Genomic DNA, 15265 nt, shown 5'->3' on the forward strand with positions numbered 1-15265 from the left:
AAGTAATAAGTAAGTAAAAGAGTTATCGTCTCCATAGAGGCTGTCTATGTTAATTAATTAATTTTAAAATTAAAGTTCATAAGTTGGTGATAAAAACACAACATTTTGAGTGATGGATGTCAAGAATAATTAACTAGATGCAAAATGATCCTTAATGCAATTCTAATAAGTATGATAATTAACTAAAATGTATGAGATGAATTTAGCAGCAACAACACAAACTTCAACAATTAGTAACATGAATAGGCTAGAATAATTACATCATTAAACTTAATTCATTTTTCTCATGTTTAACAGTGTTTAGAAAATATTCCATGGAAACTTGATCTTTGATGAGTTTGAAACCAAATTATGTCTTTTTGAAATCTTTTACTTAGTAAAACATGCATTTTACTGATAATTTTAAACTAAGGGTTTCTTAGAAATTATGTGAAGTAACAAGGACGGGTTAGGTTTGAAACAATTTAATCACATTACCTAAAAACCATGCAAGATAATAGAGCTCGTTAAAGTTATTATGAACCTTTAATTTAGTCGGGTTAGGATCTAAATTAAGCATGCACTTTTCAACTATTGTGTCCATTAGTCGTCGTCTAGTTAGGATTGCTCAACTAATTCCAATGCATCCAATCATGCATGAATGAAATACATGCTTGAGTTTTTTTGAAAACATGATTGACTGAGGCACAAACACTATAAACATGAATTAAACAAACTTAATTGAATTGATGCAATCATCCTAGCTAAAAAAATTTAAGTTACCATTGTTGATGGCAATATAACAAAACACATTGCACATATGATTAAAATCAAAGTAACAAGTAAAGGAAGAATAAACCTTGTTCGAATCAGCAGCCTTGCGAAATCTAATTGAAGAAGTTTCCTCCCATCCTTGTGTTGCTCCTTTGCTAATGGCTCTTCAAAGTGGCCAACCAAGAGATGATCTTATCAAGGTTTTGTTGGCTAAGAAAGAAAGGAAATATGAGATGCTATGCGTGAGAATGAAGAGAGGGAATGAGAGAATGAGAGAATGAAAGAGAAATATTAAATGAAGGATGAATGATATGAGAGAATGAAAGAGAAATATTAAATGAAGGATGAATGATGGATGATTGAAATGTGAGATGGGAGTGGGTATTTATACTTGAGGTTGGTAGAGGAGTTTACTAAATATGGCATCAAATATCCCTTATATTTCTCCCATCTTTGGCTGACCATGATATGTGGAAAGGTGGTGATTTGGTTGCTTGATTCAAGTATAAAATCATGCTTGAATCATGCAAAGGGTGGGCTGTTTCTTAAACAAACATAGTGTGCTGATTTTCATTGATTTTCCAAGTGTAGGGATCTCCAAATAATTATCCCAAAAGCTTTTTTTTTGGCTGCCCAAATATCATTGCCGAATTGGGTTTCTTTTCTCCTTGTTTTGACAACTTCATGACCCATTTAATAGTTAGACTTGTCCACCATGTAGCACCATTTTTTACTAGGTCAAAGTAACATCTTCATGACCCAATTGCATGGTTTTGCCGTCCAAGTAGGGTAGAATTATTCATGTCCATGCAAATATTATAATAAGCTCTTTATTAAATCAACTTCATGGTCTCACCGCATAATTAAATATAGCACATTAATAAATAATCTAAAATAATTTAATTTATGCAAAAAATTAACATAATAAAGCATAAATTTGAATATTTTATAATTTTATGTCCATTGTCGAAATATAAACAAAATTCACTTAATTAATTAACAAATACTTAGGATTAGTATTATTTTTAAGTGAAAAGGTGGTAAAAACTACTAGAAAAACCTATATAATTTAGAGTTTACAACTTTCCTACCATGTTAGCAGGAAGCACCCCTAGCTGGGCGAGCTTTCTCTAACAAATTTCCTATTCCTCGGGGAGAAAAGCCTAACACTTCGAATAATTCGAACACTTTAGACACGTTTAAAATATGTTCCAGCGCACTTTCAAGGTTTCTCTTTGTAAACAGACCCTTCCCTATGGCTATAAAATGGCTCAAACAAACCAAGCTTCATCATCCCTCAGTCATATAATTTCTCCTCAACCCTTTCCATTTCTCCATTATAAAAAATTTCATGGTTTTAAAAATTTCGATTGCTAAAAATATTTGGTTTATGTTCGAGGTATTCTTGAGTTGCCGGTGATGTAATATTGCTCTGAGCCGCACACATTTCATATATCATGCCGAGATGGGATCATTACTTCCGAAGCCTATCCTAGGGAAGTTTTTTCTGAGGTGATTTTGCTTTTTACGGTCAAGGGTAGAAGTCGACATGGAGGTCTCAATCGATTGTTGTTATACGGTAATGGATCAGGGTATAACGAGGGAGCCAGTTGACGATTGTTACGCGACTATGAGCTTAATCTTTTCAAATACCCAAAAATGATGCCTTATAAATATCATATAGAAGTTTGATGGCATATTCATATGGAAAAACTCTGGGGCTTCCTGCTATAATTGGTGTAATTTTATTCTCGATTTCTAGGCGACCGGTACCGTTAACCTTTATTCTTATTCAAAGACTGGCACCGTTGTAGATGCAAAAGGATTCTTAGGCGAGGAGTGGGTATTGCGGTGAAATAAATGTGATGCTCCTTTCGGGGTGACAACGATTTTTATTATTACACAACCCATTAACAACTACAACCGCCTTCGTCTCGACCCAAGTTTGACTTCTGTTGTGACAGAACATCCGTTGTTCACCTAAAAGCCCTCTTTTGTCCACCTCGGTGTCAGCCTTTAGATAAGAATAAAATGTTAAATATACTGGCTACTTGAAAATAGATAAAAAATTACATTGATTACACTGAAAGTTCTCAAATTTTTTCTGTATGAATATGGTATCAATCTCATGTATGGTATATATAGGGCATAGTTTGCAGGTATCCATAAAGCTTGAACTCTTGATCGCGTAACGATCGTTACCTAGCCCCCTGATTATACTCTAACATGTGATCGCATCACAGCTGCCGACTAGGATCTCTAACTAAACTTCAACCCCTGATCGTATCAAGCATTATTACCCCAAAATTGGATTTACCCACGATGGGTTTCTAAGGTGATGGTCCGATCTTGTTATGGCATATGAAATTTATGTGTGCTGAAGTGCGTTATCACATCCTTGACCCTTCAAAACTACCTAAGAATTTTTGTCGTTTTAGTTGAAAACCCTGAAAACTTTTAAAATACCCTAAACCCTAAAAAACCATAAAACCTAACCTTAAAAAATAAAACCCTAACCTTAGAGAGAGAAATGGAAAGTACACCCAGCTGGATGCATTTTTACTTTCTCTCTCCTAAAATTGGCCTATTTCCCTAATTAATTTTAAAAACGGCTTAAAAGGCTAATTAAAAAAAATTGGCCAATAACCCTTATTTAGCCAAGTATTTGAACTGGCTAGATAAATGCCAAAAGGAAGCAGCCACTTCCACCATCACTAGGATAGATAGTTACTTGAAATATTTAAAGTTTTCAATTTGTTGAAATGAAATCTTTGGGCTTTAAATGATGTTGACATCATGGATGTATGAAGTCTAACTTTGAAGATCAATCCATATGAAGAAACTTATCGTGCAAATTAGATTAGATTGGATTAAGCAACCAAATCCCTTGGATTATGGTGAACAAATTGAGATAGCATTGAAAAATGAATCTCCACAATCCACTTTACGTTGGTTTTTATTAGTATATTGTATTGTGTGATTTTATAGTTGTTGTCTAATAGGGATTTGTCACACCCAAAAACAGCAGATCCAAAAAGATGAGTGAGGTATGCATGTTAATTGTTTTGACGCACTATGGTAGCATATCCACCACCCTACTGGCTTGCTAGCAAGTTAGAGTATTGATGCATACTAGCGTTAACGTATCCGCCCATTGGTGGTATCTAATGATTTAATTACAGGGTATCTTCTAGTGAAGAAAGAATACGCCCAAAAAAGAGTACGCTTAATGAAGAGTGTGCCCTAGAGTTTTTGTTGAGCACGAAGAGCCTACTAAGTATATGAGAAAGCTATAGGAGACTTAATTATCTTTAAGACTACGCCATACACAAGTCACCGTCAAGGTATAGTATGCTCAGTTTGCATGAACACTATTCAAGTTGGTTCTTATAATGGGATTATTTGGGAGTCAACTAGATTGAATTGACCCTCCTCATAACTAGTCAAATAGTAATACTGATCTGTATCGTTTCCCCCTGAATTTTGTAGTGAAATCAGGGGACAATTTCAGTAAGCATCGCTACTTGTCAAAATCCACTAAAAGGGACCGAGAATATATATATAGTCAAAGAGGACATTCCAGATGATTTTTCTTTCTATTCTACGTTCTGGTCCTTATTTCTAACCTAAATGTTCTTTTCTTTTTTGTTAAGCTAGAGCTAAGATTTTGTTCAATCAGTGGATGATTCAACCTTATGGTAAGTCTTATAGCTCTACATGTCACGATTGTTGAAGTGTAGGGATGTTAAAAAAACATAAGAAAAATAGGGTATGAGTGGAAGCCCTGCATGGGGGTCGCATGTATTTGAAATGTTAGTAAACTATCTGTAAATGAGCATTCTAATGGAAATTTCATGATCTTTTAAGTAGTTGCTGCTAGATCGGGAAGGATGATTGAAATAGAGCTCCAGGCCAAGGTAAAGGTGGATTTCTAGACCCGACTACTGTATGTTATTTTATGATGAATCTTTGTATGGTTGATGTCCCAATAGTCATTCATGCCTTATTGAGGAGTTGTTGTATATATGTGTGTGGGTGTTTTCTATAAAGCATCTGCATGTAGGTAAATGAAGTGTACGATGTGCTACATGAATGTAATGATGTGTGGTAAGCATTCATGGGAAATTATGTGTTGGGAATTATAATTCTATTATGGGTATGAGTGAAATCAATGTAAATGTGTTCATTATGTTTAATATGAATGATGCATGACAAAGTAAGATTAGAGTAAGCGGGTTGGGTGTAGTTTCGGGAAAATATGCAATATGATAATGGACCTCGAGGTAGTGCTTTGACGATGTCCACCTGGAAGTAAAAACAAAAGCCAATATGGTGAAAATGTAGTCCATCGGACCGTAAACATAAGGTTCGATAGGATAGTAAACATGAGAAAAGGCCAGTATGACAAATATGTGGAAAGACCATGGCCATGATACATATTGAAAATGGCAGATGAGTCACATTTGTCTATTAAGGTTTCTACGTGTCTTGGAGGCAATGACGGGCAAACCTTAGGCGATGTTGAGTTTAGGAAAATCCATATCGCTAAACACGACAGTTTATGTGGTGCCTTGGTGATAAACCAAACCGAGCCTATGGCAAGTAATTTGTAAAGCAATTATGGCGAGTTATCTGTAAAACCTTTGTGACGAATCATCTAAAAAGCCTATGTGGTGTCTTGCAGTGCATTGAAATCAATAAGAAAAAGAACCCATAGGTGAAAGGGATCTTGTATCAGATGCACAAAAACAAGGAAATTTGAAATTTGTTTTCTCAAACCAATAAAAAGATGTTGAAAAAGATTATGATAAACCAGACAAAAAAAAAACATAGAAAGAAAAAGCAATATAAGAGCAACAGAGAAGCAGAACTTGATTTCTTCCTAAAAAGGTATTTGCGTTTTCAATTGAGATGAGATGGTTTTTTAAATAAAAGAATAATCAATAATATTAAGGTATATTACCTCCTGCTTAGACTGAGAATCCAAACAAAATCATTATATCCTCTATTCAACTTGGAGAAATGAATCTGGATATTTTGATATTTTCAGAAGGATTTAACTGTAACAGCCCGATTTAGACCCTAATCGGAACAGTGGTTTCGGGTTCACAAATTCGATGAGGAAATTTTCATTTTTATTATATTTTTATGGTCTACAATTTCACGGAATGATTTCGTGAAAATTTCGTTCAAAAATTTCGATGTTTGGGCACTCAATTTAGTAAAAAGGATTAAAATGTAAAAAATGCAAAAGTTGAGTTTTACATGTTAGAGGTGTCTAATTGTCATGAAATTTTAAATGGGAGGTCCTTAAATGATAATTAAACCATTGTATAACTTGTTAGACAAAAATAGCCTTGGTTGGGTAAAATTTGAAAGAATAGTAAAAAGGGCATTTTAGTCATTTAGGGGTAAAATGAATTAAAAGACAAATTTTAAACCCCAAATGTGTCCCTTTCTTCTTGCTACAATAGAATGTATCCCTCTCTTCTTGCTACAACAGAATGTACCAAAAGCAGCCATGGTTAGGGTTTGGCCAAGCTTCCAAGCTTAATATGTTGTCAGGTTAACTCGAGGTTGAAGATCGTCGGAGGCAGCATCACACTATCAAGCCAACACCTTGACAGTATAAACACATATGCTAGAATTATCAAGTGAGTGGCATGTATAGGGACCTAGTTTTATAACATGTTTTATTATAATTTGGCCAAATATATTGGTCTTTAGTGAGCTAATGATTCTGACTTATAAATCTAGCTATTCATGTTATGTCTGATATTGGTGATGTGCATATGCTTGTTTGCCATGCATGGTTGGTAATATGTTATCTGTTGTTGTAAGAATGTCATGCTTGTGTCTTGATTGTGAATATATAATTACTAAAATATGCCATGTCAATTGCTATGAAAATGTATAAGTGTATGTAGGTAACTAAGGGTGACAATTGGCTTGGAAAATAGCCTTGAAATTGACCACACGGCCCAATCCACACGGGCGTGTGACTCTCCGAAATAAGAAAATTAGTTAAGTTGCCCAAAGATTTTCAAATTTTTTGGTTTAGTCCCGAACCACCCTAATGTATGTTATAGGTTTCGAAGACCTATATAAGGGACGATATGCATGTGTTTGAGATGTTTTAATTTTTGGTGAAATTTTGTGGCTCGGTTTTGCATGTTGTGAATGTTTAAGTCCAGTAATGCCTCGACCCTGTCTCGACGTTGGATATGGGTGAGGGGTGTTACATTAACTCTTAGAGAATTAATGAAAAAAGAAATATTGATTATCAATCCAGTTCGTCTGTCGATAAAAAATGATAGACAATTTATTCTATATCAAACTATAAGTATTTCATTGGTTCATAAAAATAAACGCGTCTTACAGGGTGCGCTTTCAACCACATCAGTTGAATACGCACCCCTATAGGATACGTTTTTAGAAAAAATTTAACAACTTAGTGTTTTTGGTCTATAGTTAAATATTAATGCTTTTGTCATAGAGTCTCGGGTTCGATTATTCTCTTACTCACATTTATATATTTTTTTATTTCATATTGTTTCAAATTTTTTATATTTTTAATTAATATTTTTAACACATTAGCTCTTTTGGTTAGATGGTTAGATAATTAGGTAATTGTGATTTCATCCTTAAGTTTATTTCCTCTTACAAGCACTTTAATATGTATTTTTATTTCATGTTGTTTAAAGCTTTTGTTTTATTTTTAATTAATGTTTATAATTAATAAATATATTATTTTCAAATTTTTTAATTAATAACTATTTTATTTATAAAATCAAATAATAAATATGTAGTTATTTTTTAAAAACATCAATTTATTCTTTTGATATATTTTTCTTTATATACAATATTTATATGTCAAATATTTATTTTTTCTATCTATATTGTGGGCATGGTGTTTAATACTATGGATTGAAAAATAAATCCAACACATATAAAAATATATTTAATTCAAATAATGATATTTGCAATATTATTTGATTTTATAAATAAAAGAGTTATTAATTAAAAATAGAAAACTTGAAAACAATATAATTTTTAATTATAAACATTAATTAAAAAAACAAGTTTGAAACAATATAGAAAAAATACATATTAAAATGCTTATAAAAGAAATTGAACTTAGTAGCCCTCAACAATTAGATTATAATTATCAAGCCATCTAATCAAAAAAGCTAATATGTTACAAATATTAATTAAAATTTTTTTAAATAAAATAATATAAAAATACAAATATGAGTAAGAAAGAAACTTAACTTGAGATTCAAGTAGAAAAACAATAACATTTAACTATTTAACTAAAGGAGATAAATTTTAATTTTTGGTGAAAACGTATTCTATATGACCCATTTTTAGTTGACATAGTTTATGACAGTATTTTTACTTTCTGTCTAAAAACAATCTATACTGATAAATTAAAGCAAAACCTTAATTTTTTAAATTTTATAGAAAAAAAGGGCATATTTCTTTAACTAACCCATAATTTTATTCTATAATTTAAAATATACGTAATATTTACTTAAACAATTTTAAACCCCTGCTAATACAGGGAAATAATTCTAGTTAAAAGATAAAACTAGCAGGGCAACAAATTGTGGGAACTGAGGATGCAGTCTGAGCAGAAAAGCAAAAGAAGATCGTAAAAGAAACGAGTTAACCACCCCCCCCCCCGGACCAGAAGAGTAGGGAGGATAGATATTGCACAGAGTAATGATGTCCCAAGGCCAAGGCCTAAGGTTAATTTCCTACCAAAGTCGACCCATCGTCTCACACCCATTTCTATTAACTGCCCACACTCTCAAACCTTCCCGGTCATGGAATCATTTCTCCTTCAAAACACCTGGAATGCCAAAACCATTCCATCTCGAACTCCCACTCCCTCTACCGTCCCACAACTCCCACCAAACCCAAACAGGGACCCAAGACGACGGCATCCCCAGCGACGACGTCAAACTCATCGCCAAATTCAAAACCAGGTATAACTATATCCGCGTTCTCCAAGTTTCTCGAAGGGCCGACCACCCTTTCGCCGGCTCTAGGCTCCTCCTCCTTGATTCCCCTGGAAACATCCACAGCATTTCTTTCCTCTTCAAATCACTCACCAACACTTATTTCGACGTTTTCGCCACTCTGCCTCCTATTTTACCCCCTGGAGCCGTTGGCATTCTCGGCTTCGGGGCGGGCTCCGCGGCTCGCCTGATGCTTGAATTATACCCGGATTTGATAATCCACGGATGGGAACTTGACCCATCTGTGGTTGCAGTTGGAAGAGAATATTTTGGCCTTGAAAAGCTTGAAAAACAAAACCCAAATAGACTTTTCATTTCCATTGGAAATGGATTGAAAGCTAGCATTAGAAACGGGTTTGCAGGTATTTTAGTGGATTTATTCAGTAAAGGTAGTTTGATACCAGAGCTTCAGGAATCAAGCACGTGGCACAAGTTAAGGAAGAGCCTGAGAAAAGGCGGGAGAATCATGGTGAATGTAGGGGGTAGTTGCGTGGAGGCTGAGGATGAAGGCAGAGATGGGAAGATGGTGATGGAAGAGACTTTGAAGGCCATGCATAGGGTTTTTGGCGACAAGCTTTTTGTATTGAATCTTGGGAACCGAAAGGATGATGATAGTTCCCTCGCTTTAACTGGCGAATTGGCGGTGCCGGATCGTGATGCCTGGAAGAAGGCGCTTCCGCGTTCTTTAAAGGGTTACGTTGATATGTGGGCTCCATATCAGGGCTGATTCTTGATGGGAGTATGCATTCCGTGTCCGTGAACATGAATGCCCATTTTCTGTTTGTGTTAATGCCTGACTCATTTTTATGGTGTGTTGTTTTATGGCACCACTCTAGTTGCTTCCTATGGACGGTCAAGGTTATTCGTCAACTAATAATGGTTTTTCTTCAATGATGGCAGGAGGTGATCAACATTGATGTGCCGATGTTATCTTCTTGTTTCGCAGGATGTTCGAAGAAATGGGTAGAGGAATGGCCATCTCTTCTCGCTAATAATATATACACCTCCGGTTCTTCACTTGCATACAGCATTGGAAAACGCCCTGAGACCATCCTAATGCTTGGAGTTTCAGTTCTATTTCTTTTTGAATATCTCTATAAGTCCATCAACCTTCACACCTCAACAATATTCTATTCTGTTCCATGTATGTATGGTCGATGAACGTACATTGTTTTTTCACAAATGAAACAAAAGATTTGAGTAAGTCCTGAAATTATTGAAGATCTTTTCAACCCATAGTAGTGTTTTGGAATACTTCTCTAAATTAACTTCTCATATTTTCTTGACGGTGTTTTAGCTGCTGGAATTTCAAATGAGCGGACATACTTTGTTGTTCTAGGGAAAGGAAGCCTCTTGTTTGCCGAGGCAATAGGAAGGAAGTTCATTGTAGCTTTAAAACTCCGAAGGTATAGTAATTTTGCCATGTATTTGGTAAAACAAATTAAAGCATTGTCATGAACCAGTGTGAACACATTACATGCTGTCGACTGATTTTCTGGGTGAAATGAAACTAGCGTCCGATGAAAAGTAAAGGGTTAATGTGGCAATTAGATTCACTTTGCTATTTATACCTTCTTTTTCTCGTTTTGTATCTATATTTGGTAGCATTTTTTTTTTATTTTGGTTCATAAATTTAGATTTTGTAAAAAAATAATGATATGTCTAATTTTAAATTTCAAAGTGAACTTAATTTCATGTTTAGGGTAAAAAATTACATTAATCCAAAAATAAATACTAAATAAAAATGCGTCCACAAAAATAGGCATAATGCTTAGTTTAGCCCTGGAATTATATTGTTTTTCAACATTTGCCCCACTTTAGAACTTAAATTGTCATTTTTGTTATTCAGTTTAATCCAAATTTTGTCGTGACTAAAACAAAAATATTGACATGTGGTCAGTGGCGGATATTAGCATTAAGTTTTGAGGGTCTAATTAGAAATTTTAAAAACTTTGAGAATTTTGTGATAGTTTTAAAAAATATTGATAAGTTTAATTAAAACTTTAAAAAATTTTAGAGGTATTACGAAAATTTAAGAAAAAAAACTTAATTGAAACATTTAAAATTTTTGGAAGGATTTAATTAAAATTTTTAAAAAAAATTTAAGGGTATAATTAAAAACTCTGGAGGCCACGCTCTAGGCCCTAATGAGAATCTACCTCTGGATGCCGTGCCAATCAAAATGTATCACTTAGACTTTTGCTTCTAAAAACTTTTGGTAAGCGACACTTGGAGCTCATGTTTATTGAAATAAAAATAAATGAAAATTCTAAAAATATCGAAATATAATAAAAATTTTAAAATTTTTAAATAAAGTTAAATATGTTAGAAAATATACCATTCACTTTAACCATTGTGGAACGTGGAATGTCGATTTGAATTTTTAATATCTTAAAATTTTAAGAACTTTTATAAAAGTTATATATATATTTAATTTTTTAAAATTATTACATTTGCCTAGAATTTTTTTTCAACTTTATCAATTTGTAGAATCTATTTTTTTAGTTAAAACTGTTTCATTTGTTTTAGAATTTTTGATATATTGCTTTGAATTTTTAAATCTTTTTTTGTATATATTTTGCTGTTTTGCAAAAATAAAAATAATAAAAAATTTTAAAAATTTTCTAGATTATGTATTTTTGGAAATATTGAGGGTTCTTTTATGTAACTTTTAAAATATAACTAAAATTTTCCAATTTTTTGAATTTTTATATATTATTTTGAGTATTTAGAATTTACATTTATATATTTTAGAAAATATTAGAGTTTTCTAAATTTCAAAATAAAATTTTTAAGTTTTTCAATTTGAATTCTTTATATAAAATTTTTAATTTTTTTAAAAATTAATATAAAATAAAATATTAAAAATAATACAAATGATTCAAAATAACTTGCAATTCAGGGGGAATATAATGGAAGACCCAAATTAACACTTAAAGCGATTCCTTCAATTATGTGATACTTTTAAGTATAACGAGGTTATTGATGACGCTATTCGTCTTCTGTTGTTCCCTTTTTCATTGTGCTACAACGCATACAAATGACTTGATTCATAAGAGCCTAGTTCCATCACTACATGGGACGAATTATCGAGAAAGTTTTTACATAAAATTTTCCCCATAAGTAGAACCATTCAATTAAGACGTGACATCGCCAATTTCAAGCAAATCGAGGGCGAGAACCTATACGAAGCATGGGAATGTTTTAAGTTGTTATTAAGGAAGTGCCCTTATCACAGAATACAAGAGTGGCTACAATTGCAAATATTTTATAATGGGCTAGATGGTAGCTTGTCAACTAATCGAGGGCATGGCCATGAACTCGTATATGTGGCCCAACGAGCGATTCTCAATAATCCAAAGTCATCGAAGGCTAAAGCAGTCAAAGAGGACGATAAATATCAACAAATATTGGAAAAGCTACATTGTTTAAAGACCATTATTAAGTTGTCAATGAACGATGTTCTCGAAGCTATGCGTTGTACTCTGATAATGAACTGGAAGAAGTCAATTACTTGGGCAATAGGGCAGAAATTCATATTCGAAAACTTATAACTTCAGTTAGAAGGACCATCCCAATCTGAAGTGGGGAAGCAATCAAGGTGGTAGAAACCCAAGTCAGAATCGACCAAATCCTTCGTATCAACCTTCACACATTCAAAGATATTAAGAAAGATCCATGGGAAATAATCACGTTGGTTTTGGTTTAAGATTGGATTGAATCGAAAGAGAAATGCATTTAATGAAATCTAGCATTCAACAAGTGAAATATAAATGTGCACAAACTCGTACCGACGTGGTCGAATTAAAAAAAGATATGTGTAACATAGTAAGTGCATTGAATGAAATGCGTAGGCAAATGGGCACATGTATTTCAAGTAATATGGAAAACAACCCCTGGTAGGAAGGAAAAAAACATGTGAATGCCATTGCACTTCGCTAGGGTAAAACTCTTGTAAAACCGAGTAAGCCTATGCAAAAGAAGGATGATAAGGTCGATACGGTCAACGAAATTCTCAATGATCTTGAACTTGAGGAGCAAATGGAGAAAGTGGCTGAATTGGAAATTGTACAACATTAAGAGCATGCCTCAAAGCACATACCGTCTTTATCGAGGTTAGAGGACAAACAATAAAGGGATGAAGTAGAATTCGTAAGTTTTCTGAATTTATTTAAAACATTAATTTCCCACTATTGGAATTAATTGATAAAATACTGAAATATGCCAAGTATTTAAAAGAAGTCAAATAATTAGCATAAGAAATTAAAGAAGTATGAGCAAATTAATATCAACATCTCTTACCGTGCGATAATCGCCCGAAAAATACCTTCGAAGTTAAAAGATCCAGCTAGTTTTACAATTTTTGTTGAGATAGAGGACAAACATTTTAGTAAGCTCTTTACGGTTTAAGGGCTAATATTAATTTGATGCCCCTATCTACTTATTTAAAACTAGGATTGAGGGAACTGAAAAACACGTCGATAACACTGCAACTAGTTGATAGGTCTCTAGTATGCCCCAAAGGTGTGATTGAAGACGTATTAGTTAAAGTAAGGGGTTTTATTATACCCATCGATTTTGTTGTCCTTGACTTTGAAGAGGACCAAGACATTCCTGTTCTATTAGGTAGGCAATTTTTGGCCACGTCTAGATCAACCATCGATCTCGAGAAAAATGAATTAATTATGAATCGATGGCAAGATAGAAGTGTTCAAATGTTGTCACAATTCCTAAAATGAAGAATTAAGAAATTAATTAGGGGAGAATTGTTACACAATTTTTTATATCACCTCTAACAACCTCGATGTAACACCCCTATCCCGTATCCGTCGTCGGAATAGGTAAAGGGGCATTACCGAACTTGAAACTCATATCTGAACAGTAAAAATTTTGAATTTTTTTTTATAAAGAACGTTCCTTTAGGTAAATACTAAAGACGTCAGGGATACAATTTAACTGCTATAAGTACACATTCAAAAGATGCTATTTTCGCATGGCTTATATACATTAACCAAAATATTCTTCGGCCACTGGTCTTGTAACACCCCGTACCCGAGACCGTTGCCGGAGTCAGACACGAGGGGTTCGCAGACTTAACTCACTTATTTGTATAGTCCATTTTAAAATTTCCAGATGAGCTGGCTAACTGCGTCACTGTCACCTTAAAAATCATATCTCGAGTTCCAAAACTCGAAAACCAGTTCCGTAAATTTTTCCTGAAACTAGACTCATATATCCATCTAAAATTTTTTTCTAGAATTTTTGGTCGAGCCAATTAGTACAGTTTATTAGTTAAAGTCTCCCCTGTTTCAGGGTTCGACTACACTAACCTCCATGCATTACGACTTGGATATCTCCCTGTACAGGGCTTCAATACTGATTCCGTTTGTTTCTATAGAAACTAGACTCGAAAAGGAATCTGTACATATATGGCATGACTTCTAATTATCTCTGGTTAATTTATAATGAATTTCCAAAGTCGGAACAGGGAATCCAGAAACCCTTCTGGCCCTTTTTCGCGAAAACTTAAATATCTCATATTATACTGTTCATATGATCATTTCGTTACTTTCCTATGAAAATAGATTCATCAAGGTTCGATTACATAATTTATTCACTATTTAATTCCATTCCTACTATTTTTAGTGATTTTTCACATTCACATCACTGCTGCTATCAGCATCTATTTTTAAGGTAGACTTTACCGATTGCATAGTTTCCATGATTCAACTAGCCCTTTAGCATATATAGCACAAAATATGATCATGATGAGCCATTCTAATGGCTAATCGTTGCCAAACATTTCCATGCCTCTTAATGAACATATTCATTCAAGATGACTATAACATTATGCTCAAAACATATATAAGCCATTTTCGCATGGCTATCCAAAGTTTTACAATCCAAAGGGGTCCATGACCCACAACAAAAAGGGTAGTCCTATACATGCCATTTCAAAGTTCAACCAAAAGTGTACCAAAAAGGGGGCTTTGATAGTGTGGGCGACTTCGACTTCAACAATCCCAAGTCCGATAGCTGACAAACCAAAATCTATAAAACAGATAATCAAAGAAACGGAGTAAGCATTTAATGCTTAGTAAGTTTGAGCCATGAATTTAGACACAACCAAAGTATAGCATTCATGTAGCTAAACAGATAATTTCATATGCAAAAATTCTCAATATCATACTTACTTCACATTACCAACCCTTATATTCATACACAAAGATCAACTTAGCCAAAGACCGGCAGCTCATTTATCAACTGAGCGAATACTTATTTGTAAGGGCTCAACTAATTCAAAGCACATACAAAACATACCTCATCGCTGGGATTTTACGAGCGTATTAATTGAAATTATTACAGCAAATCGCTCATTCCCAAATCACATACCTTCGGAATTTAACCGGATATAACTACTCGCTCAAATGCCTTCGGGACATAGCCCGGTTAGAGTAACTCGCACAATTGCCTTCGGGACTTAGCCC

General features: G+C 33.8%; 1 protein-coding gene and 1 non-coding gene across 3 annotated transcripts; one reads left to right on the forward strand and one right to left on the reverse strand.

Annotated features, from left to right (window-relative positions):
• The first annotated feature begins 8243 nt into the window (after positions 1-8243).
• On the forward strand, positions 8244-10390 carry LOC107922657 (uncharacterized). 2 transcript variants are annotated; one of them, XM_016852890.2, is made up of 3 exons: positions 8244-9586; positions 9678-9977; positions 10075-10390. In XM_016852890.2, the coding sequence occupies exon 1, from the start codon at positions 8479-8481 to the stop codon at positions 9502-9504; it is 1026 nt and encodes a 341-aa protein (XP_016708379.1). In that variant the 5' UTR covers positions 8244-8478; the 3' UTR covers positions 9505-9586; positions 9678-9977; positions 10075-10390. The 2 variants fall into 2 exon arrangements, with proteins under 2 accessions (XP_016708379.1, XP_016708305.1); XM_016852816.2 differs by lacking the exon at positions 10075-10390 and having other exon boundaries at positions 9678-9981.
• Positions 10391-11912: 1522 nt separating this feature from the next.
• Positions 11913-12018, reverse strand: LOC121205402 (small nucleolar RNA R71). Its single transcript, XR_005900480.1, has one exon. It is a non-coding gene; the product is annotated as a small nucleolar RNA R71 (small nucleolar RNA).
• Between the last annotated feature and the right edge of the window lie 3247 nt (positions 12019-15265).

This window comes from Gossypium hirsutum, chromosome A08 (genome assembly GCF_007990345.1).
Source record: "Gossypium hirsutum isolate 1008001.06 chromosome A08, Gossypium_hirsutum_v2.1, whole genome shotgun sequence".
Lineage (NCBI taxonomy): Eukaryota > Viridiplantae > Streptophyta > Magnoliopsida > Malvales > Malvaceae > Gossypium > Gossypium hirsutum.

Coding starts and splice junctions, on each gene's coding strand:
- LOC107922657 (XM_016852890.2), top strand. CDS start 8,479: ATGATGTCCCAAGGCCAAGGCCTAAGGTTAATTTCCTACCAAAGTCGA.